Genomic DNA, 25,460 nt, shown 5'->3' with positions numbered 1-25,460 from the left:
TGTATGAGACGTGACTTGACCTGCTAATGTGAAATTACAGTATGTTCCTGTTTTTGCTCCCAAGGAGAGATTTTGGCTGTTGCAAGAATTTTTCTGTGAAAATATTAATCACAAAAAATAAAAGGTAAAAAGTCTTTCTTAATTGATTGTAGTGTTGTGGGTTGCAAAAGGTTAAGTAACAGTTTAATCAAATCAAACTAATTAAAAATGATAATCGTTCTTTCCGTCTAAACTAACTGGCTGTTTGTTGTATGCATCTTTTCTTTTGTATCTTAGGAATTTATGAGGAAAGAGTTAGTAATGAATAAAAAACGAGTAAGAGCTCTACAGATGGATTCGTCTCTGGCTATGTCAACTGTGAAATCTAATTTGACAACTACCATTCATAGGTTTAAGTGACTGGTTTTGAAATCTTGTTTATAAAAACCGCAAAGTAAAAGCTGCCATTTGGTGTGTTGTTGTTTTTTTTAAATCTATTTTACACATTTTGCAATTACATTTGGTTTTCTCTAAGCTGAAACATTATGCTCAAATTAACTTTTGCCAGGATTGTACATTTAAGGGTTTAAAACGGTTCAGTGTTTTGTTATAGGATGACAGTTTTATGCAGGTTGTGCAGGTTTATAAATGATAATATCATTATCTCAAGGCAGCATTTAGTTCTGATTTATACATTGTCAACAGTCTCTTTTATTTTACTAACCAATCTGAAAAAATAGCCAACAATTACTATTTATATTGTTTAGGATTTTATTTTATTTTTTATTATTTTTACTCCTGAAATTTAGAAATTGTGACACAATTCTGTGCAGTTCATGGTTCTCAGTGTAGGTCTTGCCTGCCAAAGGTGACTTTTTTTAATTTTTATTTTCAAAAATTATATAGCCTAGCACTGATTAATGTAAGCAATATTTTCAGTCACATTATTATTATTTTTCCCTCTTATCATTGTTTCATTTGTAATTTTATGGTAGGATTGGGGGAAATAAAATGTGTATATTTGTAATTTATATTTTATGGTTATATTTATTGCATTAGGTATTTAAGTGTATATAGCACAATGTGTTTTTGTATCAATTCCACAAATAGGACTACAAAGAAATAGAGCATTTTAGATTACAATCTATCTATCTATCTATCTATCTATCTATCTATCTCTATCCGTGTGTGTGTATGTGTGTGTATGTGCGTGTGTGTGTTTGTGTGTGTTTTCCCCATAGTCCCAACAATAGCTACACAGCCATAATGTCCCGTCAAGGGGAATCGGGCAAAGCACTTAAAGCCACTACAGAAACAAAATGTTCTCTACGGTGAATCCTCTCTGCACGTGCTGCCGGCTGAGCCTGTTAATCAAGCGATGTATCTTAAACACTGTTCCGGGAAGGCGCGCGCCACGCGGATGTGCCCTTCATGATCCTAAAATGCCATAATTCTGACGTTTAATGAATGTTATAAGCACTTTGTTGTAAACGCGATTCATTGTCGGATTTGGAGCCATCGCATTAAGGCCGGCGGTGGTGTTCCTACGGTGTTCCTGGTTAATGTAGGTCAAAGCAGTGACGGAAGGGTGTCCTCCGTTGAACCCGCGGTATTAATCCACATCGCAGTCCTGCAGATGGCGCGCACAGCCAACTGAGTGCCCTGGGTGCTCACCGAGGCGCTCACACAACAATATCCGTATGGAGCTGTACCCAGCTTCAGAGATGGCGATTGTCTGAGGCGACACCTCTGTCTCTCCCGTTAGTGCTGGAGCGCTGTGCAAGCAAAGTTCAAGAGTGCAGCTTTTCTTCACGAGAGTTTTTCACACCCTTAACACACTGCAGCTCAGGGGGCAGGATTGTTCATCACGCTGATCGAGCGTAACCTTAGTTGACCTCTTTGTCAGTAAAAGCTTGTCTTTCAATATCCTGGGCTGCTTACTTTGTACATCTTCTCCACTGTATACTACACACTAATCACACGCATGAATATTTTATTGAAAGTATCTATTAGACACTACCCTCAGCGAGGATCATTATTCTGATCTGAACTACAGACAAGCGTGTGCGCACACACGCACACCTGTCACTGTCTAGACAGGGAGGGGGCATTAAGGCGGTGGGTGAGGGGGGGATCCCACATGACCCATTACTGCTTTTTTTCTACGCCAGCCAGAATATATCTCAAGGCTCTGGATAATGACAAAATAAAATCAACAACATCATGAGAGAAAAGCAATCGCTCTTCCACATCTGATTGGCCAGCTGAACCGTCACCATGTTTTCCCCTGCTCGCAAACCCGAGGTCAGCTCGGGACGTTAAAAAATAAATAAATGAGAAAATAGAAATGCGTAGAAAGTAGAAGACACGGCAGACAATCTAGCTTGTTGGTGCCGGAGATGATTGACAGCGCCGCCGTCCAATGGGAAACCGCGGCGCAGCTGGCTCACTGTACTGGCAGAGGCTGCGTCCAATGCAAAGTTCAGACGCGTGATAAACGTATAACTGACAATTCCCCTGTCCTTTAGATTCAAACTGGGGCTAGATTTCTGAGTTCATTCACATTTCCGAACGCTGATATTTTGAACAGCGGGCGTTCGAAGCCACACACTGAAAATATATAAATAAAAAATAAGGATTTATTCGTAAAGGAGCCGCTTTGGCCTGGGTGTAACATCACTGCGAGCCTGTTTCGCAAATCGACTTCCACTTATAAAATGACTGTCGCTGCTCTGGCAGAAGCAAACTTACACACATCGAGTAGGACGAACATTATGACTACAACTACTATTACTATAACTCCCACCACTTCTAGAGAGCCATAATGGAGCCGGTTTCACTGTCCTACTGCTCTCCCCGCGATTGGGGCATAATAATGTTGACGGATTTCTGATCCAACCCAAGACAGTAGACTGTTCTTCCAATAGCAGCTATAAGTGAAAAGGCGTGCCTGCCTGCCCGCACCCCCCTCCCCCCTCTCCTCCTCCTCCTCCTCCACTACCCCTCAAAGTACTCGATGTATAGTTAAAAAATGGGAGGGCACACTTGAACCGAGCTGCTCTATGAAGGTAGGCTGCAGCGTGTGTTTATTGATGAGATGAAAAGAAGATGGAAGTGAGAAATGAAACAAAGTAAGGGAACATAGCTATTAAAACAAACTCAACGCGCTTCGTCAGGGGAAAACAGGGGGAAGCCGTGGAAACGCTGTCGCCACTTTTTGAACGAGCTTCGAAGTGCAGGTAAGAAATTGAGAAAAGTGGAGGAAAAGGGATGGGTCTTTACAACATCTATAACGCTGTTATCAAAGGAGAGAAATAAACGGGATTTCATTTCTCGGGGATTAAAACATGCTCGTTGACTTTAAGGTGAGATGCATGAAATGTCACCGACTTCCATGTAGTTGTGGCTGGCTTTACGAATCCAAATATTAAGCGCTACGTTATCGGAAACTTCATTCTTTAGTGAATCATTAAATAAACGTGACGCCAGGGTTAGAAAATGCACTGAAACGAGTCCCTCGTGTTAGTGGACTCAGTTTTTAGCAGCCAAGATATTTATTTTTTATTTTTCTTGTTGTCCATTTATATTCGACTACAAAAACGCGCTGCCCTGGCATTACGCAAGTTCCCCATCTGTCATTATTCTCTCCGTGCCCCTTTACCTTTAGCCCTTTACTTTCTGGTTCACCCGTGAGCCGGGCACTCCGGTCAAAGTGTGTTCACAGGTCTGTTTTCTCTCAATCAGAGAAAGCCTGAGCGATGCTCGCTGGCTGCTCGCTCACATTTTACACACTGTGAGCCCGGAACAACTGTGGCAGCGCCGACGTGCGCATTTGGCTTTTAGGTCAGTCATTCGAGTCAGAGGAAACGCGTTTCCTTAGTGCAAATTTACCTCAACAACACGCTCGCACTAGAAATCTGCTTCTTAAAATATATTTCGGTTTCTTGAACTTGCTCGGAAAGATTGCCCGAATTTGATCATTTATAGCAGCGAGCGACTCGTACAGCGTAATACTCAGACAGATGTCTACCCTACATTTTTTTTTTTTTTTTTTTTTTTTTTGAATTAATATCAATACGGCGTGGCATTTATGAGATGGGGTTACATTTGCTCAGCAGGAGGACGAAAGCTGGCTAATATTGTGTAAAACAATACTGCTGCTTCAGTTTCGGCGATAAATAAGAAGTACAGATGCACCGGGACTCTGCTCTGGATTCTGGTGCCATGTTCCTCCAAAAATGAATGATCACTTTTTTTCCCCTTTACTGTCGCAATCCGCTTTTTGTTCATAGCCTACAGTGTGTTAAAATGTTTACGATGGGAGGCTGTTTTTTGGCATAGGATGGCCTAGATATGGGGGCCACGCTCTGGTGTAATTAAAGTTGCAAGAGACGCGTTTCTGTGTGCCTTTTGAGACATTTTGTTGCAAAAATATTCATGGGCAACTCGTGATCCCTGAGCTTATTAGATGGCTATATAGAGTCGCTCTTGGTTAAAGTTGAATATGGAAGTGTTGGTGCAATAAAATTATATATATATATATATTATATAATTATATATATTATAAATCCTGTATATCTATATATATACGCGGAGCAATGACTCCTCAAAATTTACCGAAAGGGCCAGAGGGAGTTTATCCCGAGCAACATGTCAGTCTTTAGGGCTCCATCTATCTGTGCGCACGGGATGTGTGTGGCTGGGGAAAGGACAGAACGCCCGTGCATGTGTGTGTGGCAAACAGATGTTGTCCCAAAGCGCTTGGCTTTGTCAGATAAAGAGAGTAATACAGCATGTTCTTGTGTCTGCTTGAAACGCCACTTTCTACAATACATCACGTTTTGTGCCCGATTTATAGACACGGCTCAGAGCCCAGAAGTTGTGCGGGGGTGTAAAGCGGTGCGGCAACACGTTAGTGATGTCAGGGGTCGGGTCCCGGCGTGGAAGGGTTTTCTGTTAATAGCCGCAAACAAGAAGGCCGGTCCCGGGTTTGACCCTGGGGAGGACACCGTGTAGAGCGCTGCGTCCGTCTCCCTCCGCTGGCACGGTCTTTCTGTGCACCTGCGTGTACATATAGGTTTTTAGGTGTGCCTTTATCCTTTTCCACTCTTGTTGTGATCACGTCCTCCCCTTCATTCAGAATACCACAACGTAAATGGGTTGCAGTCTTATGTAATTGGTGGATGCACTGGATTTTTTGTGAATGTACACATTTAGAGAGCTGTTCGTACAACAGAACATGCAACACTTCACTTAAGATTTTCAACTAGCATGTTTGCAGAGGAGCATATGGATTTGACAGGTTGTGTGTAGTTGAGAAAGTAAAATAATTCAGTTGTCATAGTGTGCATGCTGGATTGAATCCTCTTCATCTGAAAAGAATCTACAAAATGTAGAAAAAAAATTATAATAAAAAATCCTGTATTTGTGGGCATTATATTGTTTAATGAATTTAAGAGTGCTTGCCTGTAAGTGGGCTCTCACCACAGCTTCATGTCAAAAACTCTATCAGCACAGTGGTGTACAGTAGCTGCTGGAAGAGAGTCAGCCATTATGTGCCTTGGGAGTGTTTGTAGTCCCAGTATCAGGTGCCCAGCTTCATTTCAGTTAAGTCGCTAATGAGTATTTGTATGTATATATTCCACATGTACATTAATATTCACAGTGTTTGAGCCATCACCATTTGCCCGCTTTCTGTGTCACGGCTAAAACCCACCGATGACTAATGAATATTTAAGAGTATGTCTGCAGATCAAGGAAAGTCATTATTATATCAAGGAGAATCCAGCAGATACACTGTAGACCTGCACTATCGTGAGGACAAGGGGGTGGAGGGGTGTTCAGTTAATCCACACCCGGCAATCAATCCCAATTTTCTTTTGGCTTCATCATCCCTTACTCGTCCTCTGTAGCTCGCGTGTGTCTCTTCTTATCAGGTGTTTTGTTATTGACCAACAAAACTGGCAAAATGCGGCCACAGCACTCAGTTTTGAAATGACTGATTTAGTCACACTTTTCCACATTTCTCTCACCTGATTATTTGGGTTGATTCAAGTGAAAAAAATGTGTAAGGGTACTATGCTGTACTACTGTAATCAGGGCGTCTTTGGAAGAGACATACAACAAACGACAACAACAATCTTCTTGTTCTGTACATGCACACAGATGGCAAATCGGTATTCCAAATAATTTTTTAAGTGGAGTCAAGGCACTGCTGTCCAAATAGATAAGACAGAGACATCTCTGTGAAGCCTCCGCAATTATACATTTCTGGCATTCCCACAGGTTCCAGCCATCTTTACCAGGCTGTTACTAGGTAATCCTGGTGGCCCCTAACTTACACAATTAAATTTATCTCTTTATATGCACGTAGTGGAAAGGACGAGAGCGGTAGGAGTGAGCGTGTAATATTGGTCATGAGTGGAATTCACTGAAGCACACATAGCCGTTCTTTTTGCCTTGTGTAAATTTAATTGTATTCATCTATAATGCAAATTTAGAGAGTGTATTTTTGGTTTAGGCATGTATTGACAATATAACAATAAAATACATAATTAAGAAAAAATTCTCAACAGATGAAGAGAAATTAATATTGCAATTTAAAATTTCCAAGTTGAGTGTTTTGCCGTCGCATGACAAAAGACTCACACTTGAGTTCATTCTGGCACTTTGTCTAGCCCAGTTGAGCATATTTGGCAGCCATTTTGGGAATGCAGTAGAGATCCATCGATATAACAAGCCACTTTGTGGATAGCATCCAGAATGTCACAGTGCTTGTTAACTGCTTGGCCTTTTTGTCTCAGGCAGAGTTGATCTTTCCCAGTTTTTATTATTTTTTTTTATTTATTTATTTTTTTTATTTTTGTTTTTTTTTTGTTTTTTTGTTTTTTTGTTCCTGTGTGATACTTACTAGACAGAAGTGCATTCCCCCATGGCGTAAGGCTCATCTTTGACGTGATTACCACATGGGACCATTTGCACGTGCACATCTTAAACTTAATAAGTCTAGTAATTAACTGCGTAATAGCATTTAAGGTTTTAATAGACTTTAAACGTAAAGATTTGGTTTTGGTTAAGATGAAAACATAAAGTTTCTCACCTAAAGTTTATTGCAAACACTTTTGCAGCAGTTACAGCTGTAACACTATGTTTGAGTCCCCAGTTACCATGGCAACCTTAAAAAAATCTGTAACCCCTATAGCATTTTAGAAGGAAAGAATTTTGTATGAAACATACTCATTGATTTTCTCTACATCCCCTGATCATAGTAATAACATTAGCAGTTCTGCTTTGGGGGATTGTTTTTATTTATTTATTTATTTATTTGTTTTAAATTAATTGGCAGGCTAGCCACCTCCTGGCTGACTGGCTCGGATTTCTCAACCCCAAATCACCCTTTTCACACATAACATGCTTTGCTTCATACTATTTTTTATTTATTTTTTATTCTTGAAAATACTAATAACACAATCACCTATTGACAATCAGTATAAGCCGCCATTGTAATTAATGAGAGAGCATTAGCAGCTTTGTGGAACGCAAAAACACTGTTGCAATGAGTTATGGTGACAAACAACAGATTATTCTTTGGTTTTAAGGGGAGGAAATATGCATCTTGTTTATTGATGAGGTGGAAAGGATAAGAACATTTTGGAATAAAACACAAGATCATCATTTTATGATCAATCTGTATTTTTTTAATTCATATTTCTTGAAGAAGAAGGAACTGAGAAGGATATTTTTTTTAGTTAATTGGCAGTCTGAATCCAAAAGACTGGTCACGATGACTTTGAGATCATGCAAGCGCGTAGGAAACGGACAAACAAAAAACTTATGGTATGCTTTTCAGTTTTCAAAGGACATTTGTTTTGGAATCTTCCTTCCCTGCAAGTATCACAGGAATGTGAAATGAAAGCACACATTGAGACCGAATAAGTATTTGCGAATGTGCCAGGCAGTTGTCAGGAAGCTTTTGTTCGGTTATAAAACTTTATGAAGCCTTATGAAACACAGTTACTCTCCCTAATTCCCACATAGCTTGATGGTAAAATATAAGAGGAGCGTTCAGTATTTCCAAAATGTGGATAGAATTGCACACTTCGTCACGGCCCCAGGATAAACTTGTTTTATCTTACGTGTTGATATAGATTAAACAAATCTGAATGCATTGACTTTTGTTCAAGATCATTGTTATATAGTTATAAAATATCTTTCTTGGTCTCAAGATGTGTTTTGCCATTGGATGTCAATTCAGCTCACTTGTTGTTTGAAACATGTACAGTACATACAGTACAAACACAATCCTGGATGTGAACATGTGTTTCCATTACCTATGCTAAAATTGTTAACAGACTGTTGAGTCACGCTCCTTAAATATTCCTGATGCTCTTTTCCAAGCTTTTTATTTAAAGTCAGCTGTTTGTTACAGAAGTCCTTCTTTCACATTTTCAAATCAACTAAAAAATATTGTAATAAAATATAATTGAATCATACAGGAAATATTTAATTTCATTTTTTGTATGAAACTCACTCTGTGAACACACATGCAGGCTTAGGTATGCAACTGATTTCAAAAATGTATCCTGGATTCTAATAGCAAAGTTGTACGTTTGCCAAGGTGCATGTGTGTCCTCAGTTCACCCTGCTACCCATATGGTTTTCTCCAAGTCATGGTTAGATCACTGCCTAGTTGAAGGGGAAAGTATCCACATAGAGTTTAAGCAAATGAAAAAGTATTATAGTCCTTCGTAACTTTATAAACTATCATACAGAGAGTAAGTGTTGTAAATTTTCCACTTCCTTCTTGGCATTCGGATGACTTTTTAAGCCTCATGCCAGTAAACTTCTCTCACAGCAGCCAAAATGTTAAGATTGTTCACGGTCTCACTCAGAGTACTGTACATCGGTATGCGCTGTGCTTTGGGTAAACTCAGGGGGAATTATTTACACAATAGTATTTGTGTTGTGGTTTTATTTAAAAAAAAATAAAAATAAATGATTGTTGGAACCTTCTAGTATTTCCACAGAATCTAGCGCTGTGTTCTTTCTTTTTTCTTTCTTTTTTCTTTTCTTTTTTTTTTTTTTATATCGAGTTGAAATGTAGCTGTAGGTAATCACTGTCGGGCATTTTGCCTTCCGGTAGATATTTTTTAAACAAAGAATTTTCTTTGGAAAATTTCATTGTGAAATAAAAGGAATATGTGTTCTGATACCTTAAATATCAGAATGCAATTTACCTTCTATTTATTTTTGTACATGTTTAAATTAAATTAAGACTTTATCAATGTGATTAGCAACTCACTGTTTTAAGGACTAGTACAGAAATTACTGTTTGATTTACAGTGTTGGTTATTGGTGCAAGGAAACGCATACCTTACCCGTTCAACAACCAACAAATGGCAGGACAATTGTGGCTAGTTTGCTTTTATAATATGCTGATATGTGGATATCGTATCACCTGCTTCACATTTTCATTCTGCTTCACATATAGTCAGTGTGTCGGGCTCCATGAAATGTTCAGGAGATTTGAACACCAGTGTAATGGTTCAGTCGTAGCATTTTGCTGAGAACTTTAAATAAGACACCTTGTGGCATCTATTATGTAAAGCTTATGTTTACTTTATAGTGTATTTGAATGGGTTAAGTGACGAGATTACTTCACAGGCAAAATGTCTTCAGTAGCCTTGGATTTCCTAAGGAAGGATTTTGTAGTGTGGTCGTTCCGGCCGTTGGCATTTTGGCAACACCTGACTTCCACCTCACTCCTGGTTAATTCAAAAAATGATCCAAGAGGCGGAGCCTGAGTGGAGCTCAGGCGGGAGCTAGCAACCTGTGAGGGAACTTGCCTCTCACTCAGGCCACACCCTTAGTTATACATAACTTTAAGCCATAATACTAAGTCAACCTCTCTACTGTTGGCATAAATGGAAAAAAAAACAAAATTCCCAAGATGTAAACCTTTGTATCTGCTGCACATATGGGCACTTTCAAATGGAGGTCTATTGAGATGACTCGCTTTCAGAGCCAGCCTCAAGTGGCCATTAAAAGAATTGCAGCTTAAACCATTTCCCTGTTGGCTTAATTTTTTTAACTGCAGAAATCATGCTTGGTCTCAGCATCTATTCATTCCTGCGGTATTTTTGTCTTACTTATTTCTGTTCAGGGTCTGTCCAGCATATTCCAACATACATTAAGAGGAAGGCAGGTCACTGAGATAACACGCAAACAGAGAAAGACACTCAGGGAGGCAACAGGATCTACCTGTTAAAGGTATAGTATGTGGTGGAAATTTCTGTTGAAATAAAATGAAGTCAGAACACTGGTTTTTCAGTAGGTGTTAATGCAAACTTGGTAGTTGTACCCACAGCACAGCCAAAGCACGGAACAATCCATGTGGCAAATGCGCAAAGAGGGCACAACGATGCTCTGCTTTATACCCCTTATCTATTAAAGGTCATGCTGTTCACTCCTTTCATCCATCTGTTCAGCCCCAAGGAACAGTAACAATGAACTTAGTCACACAACTTAAAAGAAAACAAGAATAATGTAGAAGATATAACGCTGACCTCAATGGACCTAAATTTCTAAGCTACATCTAAACAAGTCATAGGAAATCACAGGATATCGCATGATAGAACAATAACAACCAGTTTCTGTATCTAAGCCTGTCCTGTATATCTTACCAATTTACCTAAAAGTCATGTACTGGCCAACAATTATGACTTACAGGTCACATACATGTCATCATAGGATAAAGACAGTAGCCTATATTAGATTTGCTTCTAGAAAAGCTGACTGAAAAATCTAAATAATGTACAACATTCTACAAACCTCTACATTAAACCATGACAGCGCAAATGACTTAGAAGTAGCACATTGCTATACAATCTTTAGAAGATACTCATTCATGTGATATCTCAGGAATGCCTTGAGGGAATTTCTTCAAATTTAGCACAGAAGTTCACTTCGACTCCAGGATGAACTGATTAGAGTTTGCTGGTCAGAGGTCACAGTGACCTCTCATAACTGAAAAATTCATACGATAATTATGAAATTAACACTGTATATATGAACTGACAGACATTGATGTAAACTACAACTTGGCTAGTTGGTGGAGGCATACAATGAGGAGGCAGTGACCCTGGTTTTAGTAATGTTCCCGGAAACAGATGATCCTCTTAGTTTTCTGTTACCATCAAGCATAATATTTCTGCTACAAATTGTTTCAAGACACTTTACAAAATCCGGTCTGAAACCTGGTCTGAAACCCCCAGAACAAGCATGAGGGCGAGGCAAATTAAGCAAAACAGGAAGAAAACTTGAGTAGAACCCAGCTCATATGGAGGGACCCATCTGCCTAAGGCCGGCTGGGTCGAGACAGAAAAGAGAGTTACCACCTCACTTTGTACTAAAGACACTCTGTCTTGACCTGTAGTGTTTTCTGTACATCAGAGAGGACTACCTGAACTACAGCAATCATAATTGGAAGTGTAGTGACAGTCAACAGAAAAATATCTTAAGTTTGCTGATTCATTGCATAGCAACAATTTACAGTAACTGAATTTGAGTAATTCTTCAAACACATTACAAACCAACTGGAGTTTGCTTTAAAGACAGCGTGTACAGCTACTCTGTTTTTTCACAATGGAAATAGTAAATTAGCAAAATTAAAAGTACATAACATAAACAGCATTTATTTATCCAGTACGAAAACCGTCACCTCACCATAACATTTTAATTTCACTATTATCATTGATCTTTTAGGAGAGATGTCAAGGTTTTTAGGGGTATAATCAACAGCAAGAAAGCTTTAACTGCAAGAAATCACTGTCAGGAATTTTGCTTTTTGAAATTGAAATTCTTTAACAAAAACACTTCGTACATTTTTAAGTGATAATGAAAGGAATATTTGTTCTGATACTTCATCATTTATTGCCCCAAAATGTGCCTTTATTCTGTGTGCGTGTATATATATACATATATACACACACACGCGTTTGTAAATGTTAACCTTGTTGAGACATATTTAAAATGAAGAAGCTCAAAGCCATTGTTAATTTGACCAACGACTCACTGTTTTAACAACTAGTAAAGAAATGCTTATTTTTTTTATACGGTTGACAATTGGTCCAAATGACAAAGGAAATGCATTCTTAACCTGTTCAAAAACAAACAAATGGCAAGACAATTATCAACGTTGCTCTGTTTTACAAAAGGTTTGACATTTATCAGTGAGAAAGGAAAAATAACAATGTGATTATTCCAGTGGCATTCATAAAGCAGCATCAAATTTTCACCGCAGATGCAGTCCTTGTGTCGGGCTTCTTGAGATGTGTAATGGTTCAGCACTAGCAGCACTTTAAACTTCGTTGAGAACTTTAAATAAGAACTTGTAGCAGCTGCTATGTAAACTAAGCTTATTTTTCTTGGAAAATGTCAATGAATGGGTTAACTCACCTGAATGCGTTACAGACAAAATGTCGTTTGTAGCCCTTTGACTGTAGTGGGCTTTGTTGCTGACTAGTGTCTCAACATTCATTCATTCATGCAGTATTTTTTCTGTTCGTACTTCTGTTCAGGGCCAGTCCAGTGTATCCCAGCATGCATTTAGAAGACGGCAGGTCACTGGGCTAACACACAAACGGAGAAACCACAAAGGTAATAGGAGCTAGCTCTTAAAGGTATACTATTAGATTTTAAAGCCTAAAATTCTTGAAGCTCTCCATCTAACCAGGGCAGTACAAATGATTTAGAAGTAGCACTTTTGTAATATGACCTACTGAAAATACCTTGCCTACGTACCTTGATGTTCATAGCTTTGAGTTCCTGGAGGAGTAATGTTTTTGGTTTGTCAATATGGACGTATCTTTGTCTTATTCTCATGGATGGGATATCTAAGGAACTGCTTGATTTCTCAATTTCTCCAAATTTGGGACAGAGGTTCACTTCGACTATAGGACAAACTGATTAGGTCAGGTCACAGGGACTTCTAACAAATGAAGAATTCACACAGTAATTATGACAAAATTTTACCCAGATTTCTAACATCTAAAATGAATCTAATATTACCAGAAAATGTGACAGAGCAGTCCCATAACGATATTGTAAGAACTGTATTAAATTCCTTAAAATCGTTCACTTCATATATGAACTGACAGACATGGATGTAAATTACAATTTGACCGGAGGCATACAATGTGGAGGCATTGACTGGTTTTAGTACTGTTTCCCAAAACAAATGATCAGCTTAGTTTACACTGGTGTCTGTTACCATCAAACATAATAATTCTGCTACAACAGACCACACATATGATTATGGCCATATGATTATTATAAACACGGCTGATGGCTGCTCATGTTATCACTTTACTTCATGCTGAATTCACTCTGTATTGACTCGTAGTGTTTTCTATACATCAGAGGACTACTACTAGGGAACAAACAAATATGATACAGTGTTGGTAGTGACTGCATAGCAACAAACAACGATAGCCAAGTAATGTAATACAAACACATTACAAACCAACTGGGGTTTGCTTTAATTACAGCTTGTACAGCTACACTGGTTTTCCCAATAGAAGATGTAAAAAAGCAGATATAAAAGAACATAACAGAAACTGCATTTATTATCCAGTAAAAATAGCCACCTCATCACCCTTGTGCATTTTAATTCAAGTTTATTTCTTAAAATATCTTTACTTTTTTATTTTTATATATGTGGGACAGAACACCCACATGGAAAGAACCTATATAAACATATAGGTTTTAATACCTATATGTTTAATATATTTTGAATGCACACACTTGCAGCACGCATACATAAAATTGGCCATTTTCATATATACGCATATATGCTATATATATATATGCAGCATATATGTTATCATATATGCTGCATATATAACGTATATATGCAGCATATAAGCACAGATAAACTGCATATAGGTTTCATATATGCGCATATATCCTCATATAGGTTCGTTCTGTGTGGGTATATGAGGATATATGAAACCTATATGCAGTTTATCTGTGCATATATGCGTATATATGAAAACGGCCAATTTTATGTATGTCACATACATTCAAAACCTATATTAAAACCTATATGTTTATATAGGTTCTTTCCGTGTGGGCAGTGGCGTGGTGGTTAGCACTGATGCCTCAAAGACATGCTGTTAGGTTCATTGATGATTCTAAATTGGCCGTAGGTGTGCAAGACCCCCCAGAGGACAAGCGGTTACAGAAGAATGAATGAATGAATGAATGAATGAATACAATATATGTATTTTATTTGGACAACTACACATCTTAGGTAACGGGGTAGTCCATTCACTAAATATCGTGCACTTAACAACTAACCCGCCAGTACCCACCGGTTTTGACTGGTATGTCAGGCACACACCTGACGTAGTTTGACATAACACAACCTAACCACACAATCTGGCATACAAATCTATTGTACGTACAAGAAAGTTGGCATGGTGTAATTAGTTATGCACCACCACATGTATGCCATAGAACTCGTGTAACCGCACCAACTGGAGGCCCCAACATAGTCTTTAGCTGTCAGCTGCCTTATAAAAACAGGTTGTGCATATGTGAGACAAATTTACAACACAGTGTCGTACAGTAAAAGCTTGTACAACAGCATTACATTAAAAAGGCGTTTAGAGTATGTCATTTTACTTCAAATGTAGACACAGTTTTACTGGTTTTCTGTTACGATGTGTACCGCACTGCAGTGAACATCATAGGTTGTGCACACATTTTTGTGATGCTATCTGTTCATATTAACTGAGTAGCTGTGTGTATCTTATATTTTTCTTTGAGTACAGTTTTGCAAACTGTCTCTACTCTTCATAAATACCCTATGACAACTGATACTGTCTTCAGACTGAATGACCTTATTGTTCGTATGTTTTCATGGGACCTATCTGTCTGTTCAGTGTTTAGAAATTTGAGCTGACTGAAATGTTATGCAGCACCGTAACATTTCAGTTAGCTCAAATTCCTAAATATCTAGGCCTCAATTTTCTTTGCCATTTCTATGGTAGAATGAGATTAACACAATACTAGAAGGGGGAAATCTTGGCCTTTCTCTCATTTCTTGTGAAATTCTGTAGTTGGCTTGCTTAACAAGTTTGTCTTGCAACACAGTATTGTATGGATAAAGTTTCCTAATGTGGTACATTGCCCCCTTTCCCCCACACACACAAACTTACACACACACACCTTCCAAAACCCCCATTGTATTAACAGAAACCCTTTGTGCCAACTTTTGTTTCAGTCACTACATCTAACTGGTCAGCCAGCCTGCAGTCCACTGAACTTGCCAGCTCCTGGTGTATATAGGGCAATCTTGCGGTCGACTGTGTTACAGTGTGTCAGCATTACACTTTTAGATGTCAAATGAGCTGAGGTGACATATATAATCTGTATTTACTACACAACAGCTTGCCAAACTATAAATACTCTAAACCCCTCTAATGTACATAGGGCTCAAAATAAGCACAAAATGTTTATATTTAGTCCTTTGGATTTAATATCTTATTCACATTAATGAGGTAAATCTTCACTGGAGGAGTATGTTGCGGATATAACCTGAACTATGACTCAGTTTTTATCTCAGCCTGGTGGCATTTGTGTTGTTGTAGCTACAGGCAGAAGAATTACGTTACATCATATCACTTTTTTGAAATGACCACTTTCACTGTTTCCTAGGCAAACATGCAGCGTGTTAACAGTTTTTGTAGCCTGGCGAATCCTTTTAACTGAGCTCACCATATTCTGTGAGAGACACTAGATTGCTGACCCTTGAAGTGCAGGCCCAGCTACCAGAGCTGCTGAACTGCTTTAAGCACCCCCCTTGTGCGTTTTGTAAAAGTTCAGCTCTATGCTGGACCATCACGGCACTGGCTCGTGCTCCCTCGTGCAGCTGCTGGTGAAACACATGGCAGCAGAACTCCTGAAGCTGCTCACAATTACTTCAAACACATGGTGGATTTATAATGTCAGCATTCACTGCAGGTGGTTAAATTATCATCTGGATTATAGGTTCAGATGTCAAATAAATTTATAGTGCGTGTGTTAATGCATGTGTCAGTGTAGAAAAAAAGTGTTTACATATCTAAGATACTAATGCTGTTTAGAAGTTCTAATGCTGAATCTAATGCTGTTTAGACCACGTGGGTGCGTGTATATATATATATATATATATATATATCAAACATTTTTTTCTGTTTCCTGAACTGTTAATACAGCACATAAGAGTGTGTGTCTTCATTTAGTTTGGTCTCTCTAGTGACAAACACAGTATACACTTACTCTCAACGCATCCAGAGCCTGTGCAATACTGCACAGTGTAAGAACTGCTTGCCTGGCAACAAAGGTCCCACACTGTCCTCTCATAATTCAGTCTTTTTTTCCTTGTTTATCTCTCAAGGACAAAAAGTCAAGAGACACTTTGTTTTCTTTGGCTTTATGGCACCTCTGTTTACTGTCCAGGCATAAATAGAGACATAAGACCTCTTGGCTCACTGCACGTATTAATCGCTCTTTATTGTAATAGACGGAGAAGTCCTATGTGAGCATATGTTCATGAAGATCTCTTAATGGTCTGTGAGGTCCTTTTTTGGAGTGGCAAAATGTCCTTGACGTGTGTAGTAGCAGTAGAGAGGCAGTTGCTGTGGACACTTGTGCCTAAATGATAACTCTTGAATTCAGCATTATCTGCTTCGGGGGGTTAGAGGTGTTTTGGAGACTATCATGTGAGTAGTCAGATGGTTCTTTTTGGTCAAATGCTCATTAACAAAAGCGGAGCCATTTGCCAAATCGGAGATATTAAAAAAAAAAAAAAAAAAACTCAGTTCCATCACCAAAGTGACGTACTGCTTTTAATTTTAAATGGACGTAAGCCAAGAGTTTGGCAGTTAGTTTTTTCCTCCATCTGTGCTCTTAGAGGAAACTTCATAAAATACAGTTATAGAAATTTTGCTAATTCCTGAGTGTTTGTGTGGACTTTGTCTGAAGAAAGTATATTAGAAGTAGATTATCCTCCCATCTGTAAATACACAATGGAACTGCAATGGATAGCGGGTGGCAGTGGGTGTGTTTTTGACAGAAAATGACGAAGTTGAACAAGCTGTCCTCCTTTAACTGTCTTCTACTTGTGTAATGGTATTGCAGTGTTTATTGTTATTTGTTTGCTTGAGGAATTTATTTGAAAGCCGCACATCCTGTCACACCGAGTGGCTTTCTGTTGGGCCGAATATCTTAACACATTAATCTGCTGTACTATTTGAGACATTTTTAGTGGCAGTGGAACTAAGCGAGAGCAGTCTGATTACATTTCGTGTGCTATAAGGAGTTAACAGTGGTACAAGTTAGTGTGTGATTCACAGAAACGCACGAGAGTAATACCGTTTGTTCAAGCAATTTTAACTGAGCAGCGGTCACAACATTATACTGGTGTAATTACTTCACAACACAAGGCACCGGCTGAGTAAGACAGCAATCGACAGAGGGAAATTGTTATTGAGATACTATTTTATGATGTTTGCATATTTTGAAACCGTCTCTGGTGGGGAGCTTAAAATCGAAACTATACTAGAGTAGGAAGAATCACTAGTCCCACGTCTTTTGTAGGTGAAGAGCCAGTTCAAAGTTCAGAAAGACAATTCATGTGGCAATTGCATCAAATGTGATTCAGATGTGTTAAGATTATTATTTCAAACAGGTTCCAAAAATATTTCATCGGTTATGTGATGTTGCACCCTACAATTTCAGTCAAGGGAGCAGGAGAAATGAAAAAAAAAAACAAAAAAAAAAAACAGTGTGTGAAAGTCTTGGCTCAACTTGTCAACAGCCTACGAGTGCTTCTTGGTGATATTCAGCGACTGCTATAAAGGCAAATCAATTAAATCTCGAGACTGGGATGTGTTTTCTGCAACTTCTCCTGAATTGTACAGGAGTTTACACCGCATTACTTACCTGTTAAGTGTTTTGCTGCCTTATAGAGCAACACTCAAAAGGTAATAAGAGACAGGGCGCTCTGAATTACTCCAATTTAATCAGCCGGCACTGTTGTTGGCCAGAGATGAATAATTTTTAATAGCGCAGATCAAAGGGAACCCATGACACAATAGCATTGAAATTTTTTTTTATTATTTTATTTTGTTGTTTCTCTTCAGAAAAGTTTACGATAACAGTGAGGTGTGTCTGGATGTGTTTTATCAGAGGTGAGAAACGAAGTTGAGTCTTAATCAAGCACACCTTCAGTTGTCTCCCCTCAGATCGACACTTCACGTAGAATTTGTCCTCGCTGCATATTTACATATTTGCATATTTGTGAAGTGAATTACATTAGATCACCTATCCAAACCACACTATTAAAGCATAATTTCTGGTAGTTTATATGCTAATGCGCTTGAGATGAATGGATGATTTAAATGAATAATTCCAACGTTGGACAGTGATTGTTAAGCAAACTTATTGTTAATAAGGTGTAACACGAGACGCTCTTGATAGATGCAAATCTGTGTGAGATTCATCAGGATGCTGTATGCACAAGCATGGACATGAGCTTTTCATAATGCCCCGTGGCCCCTTTGTCTCCAGACTGAAATGCACCAGGGGCCTTGAATATATGCTTGTAGTGTGTGTTGTAAGCAGTATTTGCATATTCAAGATGTACATTATTCACATGGCTGATACTGCTCCTTTCATGAGCATGCCTCTTATGTCTGTTCTCAACCCCCATCCCCCATCCTGACAATTTTAACCCCCACCCCCCCTTGATTAACTAATGTCCAATTCGATGCAGCGTATTTCATGAGCTTGTCACCTAATACAGGCAGCTGATTAACCTGGAGTCTGGCTGGTGAAGTTGCAGCCCTCATCTCCCTGTCTTAATTTCTTTTTTTCTTCTTCTTTTGCCCCCCTCCCCTCCCTCTCCCTCATCCTCCACCCCTTTCTCAGTCTTTGTTGTGGCGGCAGCAGCAGAGCATGCATTGCCTTGGCGGTCTGAAGCATTGTGTCTGATTTCCAGCAGACAAACTGACCTCTGGGGATTTATTGACAGCAAACTCCACAGAGGCAGACACAGAGCTGGGAGAATGGAGGCAGCCTAGAGAGGGGCGGAGGGTGTCGGGGAAGGTTTGTAAGGGAGGGAGGGAGGGGGCACAGACGGAGAGATAGATGGATGGAAGGAAAGACAGAGAGAGTTTCAACATGATGAAACAGGAAACAGGTAGACACACACACACACAGAAAGAAATCAATATGGGGGGTGGGGTACACACCCTTAATTTAGTCTGGTTTAAAAATTTATTTTTTGGTCTGAGCATTGGGAAGTGAAAGAAAATGGCCGCCTCCTACAAGGATCTAATTAATTTTGAAGGATCATCAGCCCCTTTAGTCCAAGGCAGGGTACAGGAGGGAGGGAGGGAGACAGACCCCTGGGCTGATTAGAATTCACTGCAGGTAGGCGCTGGCTGCTGCTCACCCACTGTGTCACGGCTAAAATGGAATCAGTGTTGTGAGTGGCAGTCTGGGCAACTGAAGCCCGCTTGCCTTGGCCTGCTCCTTTGTTGCCAGTATTCACCTCACTTTACCCCTTGGGCAGGTGGATTTACATGTCTCGATGGGAGAGGGAAGCTGGAAAGGAAACATATATGTTTGCATTGTCTTTACAGTAGACACAACAAAAGCGCACAGTTAGATTTCAAACTGCAGGAAACAAAAAAGGTCAAATTGTACATGTATCGCAGTGTGATAAAAAGCAGGCTTTGTAATGATGGCATTTCTGTTAGTTTTGACTTTCAGTTCCGATTTATTTAAGTAATAGCGCTGAGGTTAAGGGGAAAGTAACACCTACAGTATACTTGGCTATGCTTTGGGTTATGCCGAGTTAGGTATCATGCTTGTGGTTCAGGCCTTTATTGAGGTCTATAATAAAAGGTTTTGATGGGTTATTTCAGGTACAACAGAAAAGGGTTAACACTTCATTTTTGTTGCAGTGGTTAAGAATTTCACTTTACTATACCCTTTCTTCCTGACCAAGATGGAGGAATACACCAAATGTGTGTGTGCGCACTTTAGTGTCAAAGAATAAACCGTCTCAGTATCGAGTAATCCCCTCTGCTGCTAAACACGCTATTACTTGTCTATATCTGATCATCAAATTTGTTAGTCGAAACAACGTCTCAGGAAAACAAACAGTCGTATCACCTCTGTTGTACTTCTTAAATGAGGCCTGTGGAAGCAAAGCAGCCTGCGACCACAGATATTACACTTTTCACCCAGATATTCTGCTTCAAAATTATAGATAATATAGCATTTTTGGCCTAACATATGTTATTACCTTTTCGCAAAAGCATACGGAAGTGCATGCAGATAGTGATCCCTCTACCAGAGGGTACGTGAGGTCACCTGCTTAAAATGAAATTGTTTTCATCTGTGGATTTTCTCCCCGGTGTCTTAAAGTGGGAGGTGTGTTCTTTTACTCGATAGCTGCAAAAGAATAATTTGTGTCAACATTAATGTGCAGGTCTGGTCAAATCCTAGCCACACTCTGTTCATTCAGCAACACACTGCGCTCACTGGCATTTCACAGAGAGCACTTGATGTCCGTGCGGTAGCAAGCGTGTCTTTTACACATAAAAGTCATGTCAGATTATACGTGGTATTAAAATCCCAACTCAAATTAATGATAAATATTCACATTCTGATATGCTGTTTAATTTCCAGATACTTTTAAAGCTTCATTTGTTGTAATTCTTGTTGGCAACAATGTAGGACTAGTAAGAGAGAATTTGTAAATTCAGTTTTTCCACCCTGCCTGACCTTAAATGATACCATGAGTATGTGATTTTAATGTGGTTGATTTTATATTATTCTGATGCCGGTTTGCTTACTAATGTGTTTGTACAGTATAAGAGCAATTGTGTGAGCCTATCTTAGCGTCACCAAACCAGCTCATCACATGCTTAATGTTGTTGAATGCCTTTCTTGTATTTTTCAATGAATGCCTCGTGTGTTTAATATTTGACTCTTTTCTATTATTGCAATGTTGCTCTACATCTGTATTATACTCAAATATCATAGTATTTGAGCACATAAAAAAAGCGGGAGACATTGCTGAAAAAATTCAAATCTATTTCTTTGGGAAGGGCGTGGTTTTGTTGCTCAGCAGGTAAGGTAACTGTTGAGAAAAGAACTGGCTGCAGTGCCAATATTTTTTTTCCAACCTTGATTTGTAATTTGTGGTCATGTGCATACAGGAACGCCCATTCGTTTAAAAAACTCACTCGCTCATCTGTTGCAGCACGTCGGTGGCAGATCTTCACGTTAGTGTGGCTCCGGGTTCATTAAAGGAGTGGCAGTATCGACGAGTCAGTTTGTGGCATTAAGATTTGTCTTTGTCTTTTCTCCCCTCCTCCAAACACTGTGGCAGAGCAACACAAGATTTGGACAGAGAGGACTGACAGCCTTGCCTAGCACCAGGCCTCTGATCAGCCATCTCCACCAGCAAACTGAAGCTTGACCCGCACTTCATCACCAGCCACACAAGCATCTTGTTATCAAAACGTCATCTAACTGTGAGTACTGGGCTGCTTACGTTATCATTTTTTCCCCTTTAGGTTTGATTAAGCGGGAAATAATCATTAATACTTTGGACAGCACTCTTACTGACACTGTAGCAATTTAAGCTAAAGTATACACGAATGGAGGAAAAAATCTGTCACTGTCAAATATAATTGAATTGTTAGTAACCCTGTTAAATGTATTTATATTCAGAATATAATTATCCTCCAAAATCTTAAGTGTTTCACCATGTGTTCAGGTTTTTGTCACATAAACAATAGCAACGTGTTCTAGCATGCCTGACATTTTATCGTAAATATGTTTTCATAAATAAATGTTGTATACACTGACAGATGTAGTGTACATGAATCATATCCACAATATATATATATATATTTTTTTTCCATGATGACAGATTTCCTGATATGAAGTAAACTGTAAACTAAAGCATCTGACCTTTCAACTGAGGTCAGGTGCTTTAGTTTAAAGCCAAAATTATAGTCCAGCATGTTTATGTGCCAAATAAATTCATTTCACAGTCACTTTAAAAAAAAACACAATTTTTAAACTTACCATCTATCAGATTTTAGGTTTGAAATCCATTCTTTAACACATAACTGTGTAAGAAGGCACCTTAAAGTTAACTTGCAGGCTGATCAGCCGGGTCACATCCAGTGTATTCCTTAGATAGAAAACGCCATCACAGTGAACACATGGCTAACAAAAGAGGCCTGTTGTCCTCTAAGCCCAGTGCGCCACCTTATGGTCATTGGAGGAATTTCACAAATACGCACTGAATAAAAGGAACTTGAGAGTAATTAGATAGGATCCATCTAAATTGTCTTTCACCATGGTGATGAGGATTTTTTTTTGAAAAATGCAGTTCAGGAAATAAATTAGGAAGCTGAAAATTAAATGTTGAAATTATTTGAATGTCATTCTAATATTCTGAGAATGGAAAATATTACCATTACCAAACCTGAATTATTGTTTTGGGAATCTTCTAATGAATTGTATGATATCGGTTTATAATAAACTGCAATATTACTTGTCATACATTAAAACTGATTGTAATGCCGCGTCATGGTTGTTATATATGCAAAAGTGGTTTAGAAAAAGGCACTGTCCTTCTTTTTTGTGATACATACACTAATTAGTACGTAGTAACAGTATGTACACAGCGCAGTTTAATTATCAATAATATAATAGTCACTTTATGTTGTTATATGAGAAAAACTATTAGTTAAAGTTTTTATTTTAGCTGTCCAGGTTTTTTTTCAGTCAGGTGTGTTGCTTCCTGCTTGCAGGTGACATCAGTTGCAAGGGGATGACCGAGCGCATTCATAACATCAATCTCCACAACTTCAGCAATTCTGTACTTGAGACCCTCAATGAGCAGCGCAACCGTGGGCACTTCTGTGACGTGACTGTTCGGATCCATGGAAGTATGCTGCGAGCTCACCGGTGCGTGCTGGCTGCTGGAAGCCCCTTCTTTCAGGACAAGCTGCTCTTGGGCTACAGCGACATTGAGATCCCTTCTGTGGTCTCGGTGCAATCCATCCAAAAGCTGATAGACTTTATGTACAGCGGGATTCTGCGGGTATCTCAGTCAGAGGCTCTGCAGATCCTCACTGCTGCCAGCATCCTACAGATTAAGACCGTCATTGATGAGTGTACCCGCATTGTGTCCCAGAATGTGGGCCTGGCTGGGCCAGGGGGGTTCCCTGTTATACCAGGAGATTCTGGTCAGGAAACACCTCGCGGCACACCAGAGTCTGGCACCTCTGGGCCCAGCAGCGATGCAGAGTCAGGTTATATGCAAGCAACATCACAGCAAAACATGGATCGTGCATACACATCACTGTACCCTTACTCTGGCCTCTCACTGCAGAATGGCACCCGCGAGCGACCCCTTTACCTTAACCCTCTGTCAAATTATGATCAGAATCTCAATACTCAGAAGGACCAGCAATCTCAAGATTCATCCTGGATAAACCATGCACGGGAAAGATCTCAACAGGTCGATCGCTTCATTTCCACAGCAGAGTCCACTCACTGCCGCAAGCAACCCCGACCGGTACGCCTACAAACAGGAGGGATGCACATAAAGCAAGAGGCCGAAGATGACTACAGCTGCTATGAAAATATGGGGGACTGCCAAGATGACACTGACCACACTGAGGGTGTAGAGAGTGAATCCAAGGTTGAAAGTTTTGACTCAGGGGTGAGCTCCTCCCTCAGTACGGAGCCAGATACCATGGAGCAGCAGCCGTACATGACGGGCTTTAGCCGAGAGGGGGGCGGGGAAGGGCAGCAGGTTGAAGGAGCACCAGTGCAGATAGAGGTCAATGACTCGTCTCCAGAGCAAGTGCAAGAGACAGAGGACGGGGACACATCCCACAGCACTAGTGACAGTAGCATGATGCAGACCCTGCCAAACTCAGTCAAACTCAGTCCTATGTCCCAGTACATGCGCCAGGCAGAATCACACACCAGCAACCTGAGGATGCCGCTCACCGTGACCAGCAATTCCCAAGTGATGGGCACTGCTGGAAGCACCTTCCTGCCCACACTCTTTCCCACACAGCCGGCTAGAGACCACAAGCCTTTCCTTTACCTTCCTGGCCAGCAGCAACCCCAGTTTGTGACAGTGCCGCCCCCTGCAATGCCATCATTCCCGAACACCATGTCGGTACAACAAGCGCCAGCTCAGCAACAACAGACTGCTGGAGGAATTGGTCAGGGGGAAAAGAAACCCTATGAATGCACTCTCTGCAGTAAAACCTTTACTGCAAAACAGAACTACGTCAAGCACATGTTTGTCCATACTGGTAAGTCAAAATGCCTTATATGTAGTAAAGTTAATCAACTCAGTTAAATCCTTGTGTCATCCATGTCAGTATAGGTGCTTGTAGTTGCTGAAATACTATAGAAATATTTTGATTAGTGGGTACGAAGCTTTAACATCAAATGCCTTATTTTTAATTATGAGTCATTAGATCCTCATCATGAAATGTCAGTTGCTCATGCTACACAGAATAGTGTATAGTAACAGAATGCAGAATGCCCAATGTGAAGCTGAGGCCCAGCACCACATTGTGTGAATATTTCACAAACTGCTACAGTCTTCTATTAAATAATAAACCTGTACTTATCTCAGTAATTTGACTTAATTACAGACTGATAAAAACAGCCTACCAATCACATCCATTAGGTCACAGCTGACTAGTGTCTTTGTTACCATTTCTATTAGACTTACAATGCAGGCCGAGTACGCATGCATCATTTCTCTGTGCTTTCTTCTAGCTCTGACAGCCTTATCAATCACATGCTGCAGAAATCATCATCACAGAAAGAAAGAGTCAAATATCATATAATTAGATGATCTCATAAAAATTGCCTACTCAAATAGCCATTATTATTCATTACAATCCATCGCTCGACCAGAACCACTTGTCACATGAAGACTATTGCAAACTAAATTTCCTGTTTTACTCAAACAATTGTGCACACCAGAGTGATGAGATTTTGATAAATAAAGTCACTGATCGATCAATCCTATAGGCGATCATCTGAACATCTCAGCCAATGATTGATTACCTTTGTAAAAAATATTATTCACAATCTAATAGGGTGTCGGTATGATTTAGCATGATACGGTATCCCTGTCCTTTTGAGAATACATCTGATACAAAATGTTTATTTGTGAAAGAAAAAAATGTAATATAATACTTCTTCACAAATATAGTAGCTATTCGACCACCTGCATGATAATGTGCAAAAATCTGTCAGAGACAGGAGGCAGCTTTTCAACTGTATGAGTCACTGTATTGTGAATGAAATGAGTAAACATACCTGTTACATACAGTATATGCTAGCTGCATGATGCTGATGTGCAG

The 25,460-nt window shown here is 39.5% G+C and overlaps 1 protein-coding gene across 4 annotated transcripts in view; it reads left to right on the top strand.

Moving 5' to 3' along the window:
- The first annotated feature begins 3,008 nt into the window (after window positions 1–3,008).
- zbtb20 (zinc finger and BTB domain containing 20) overlaps window positions 3,009–25,460 on the top strand; it is a 32,660-nt gene continuing 10,208 nt past the window's right edge. Inside the window, exons 1-5 of one of the 4 annotated variants that reach the window (XM_084564954.1) lie at window positions 3,009–3,218; window positions 10,142–10,248; window positions 12,558–12,636; window positions 21,431–21,575; window positions 22,869–24,392. In XM_084564954.1, the coding sequence (XP_084421080.1) occupies window positions 22,889–24,392 (1,504 nt within the window). In that variant the 5' untranslated portion in view covers window positions 3,009–3,218; window positions 10,142–10,248; window positions 12,558–12,636; window positions 21,431–21,575; window positions 22,869–22,888. The remainder of the gene's footprint in view (window positions 3,219–10,141; window positions 10,249–12,557; window positions 12,637–21,430; window positions 21,576–22,868; window positions 24,393–25,460) is intronic. The other 3 variants (XM_084564955.1, XM_084564957.1, XM_084564956.1) reach the window with 3 other exon arrangements.

Source organism: Chelon labrosus, assembly GCF_963514085.1.
Source record: "Chelon labrosus genome assembly, chromosome: 17".
NCBI lineage: Eukaryota > Metazoa > Chordata > Actinopteri > Mugiliformes > Mugilidae > Chelon > Chelon labrosus.
The sequence above is the reverse complement of the archived record's forward strand: the minus strand, read 5'-3'. Positions and strand labels throughout refer to the sequence as shown.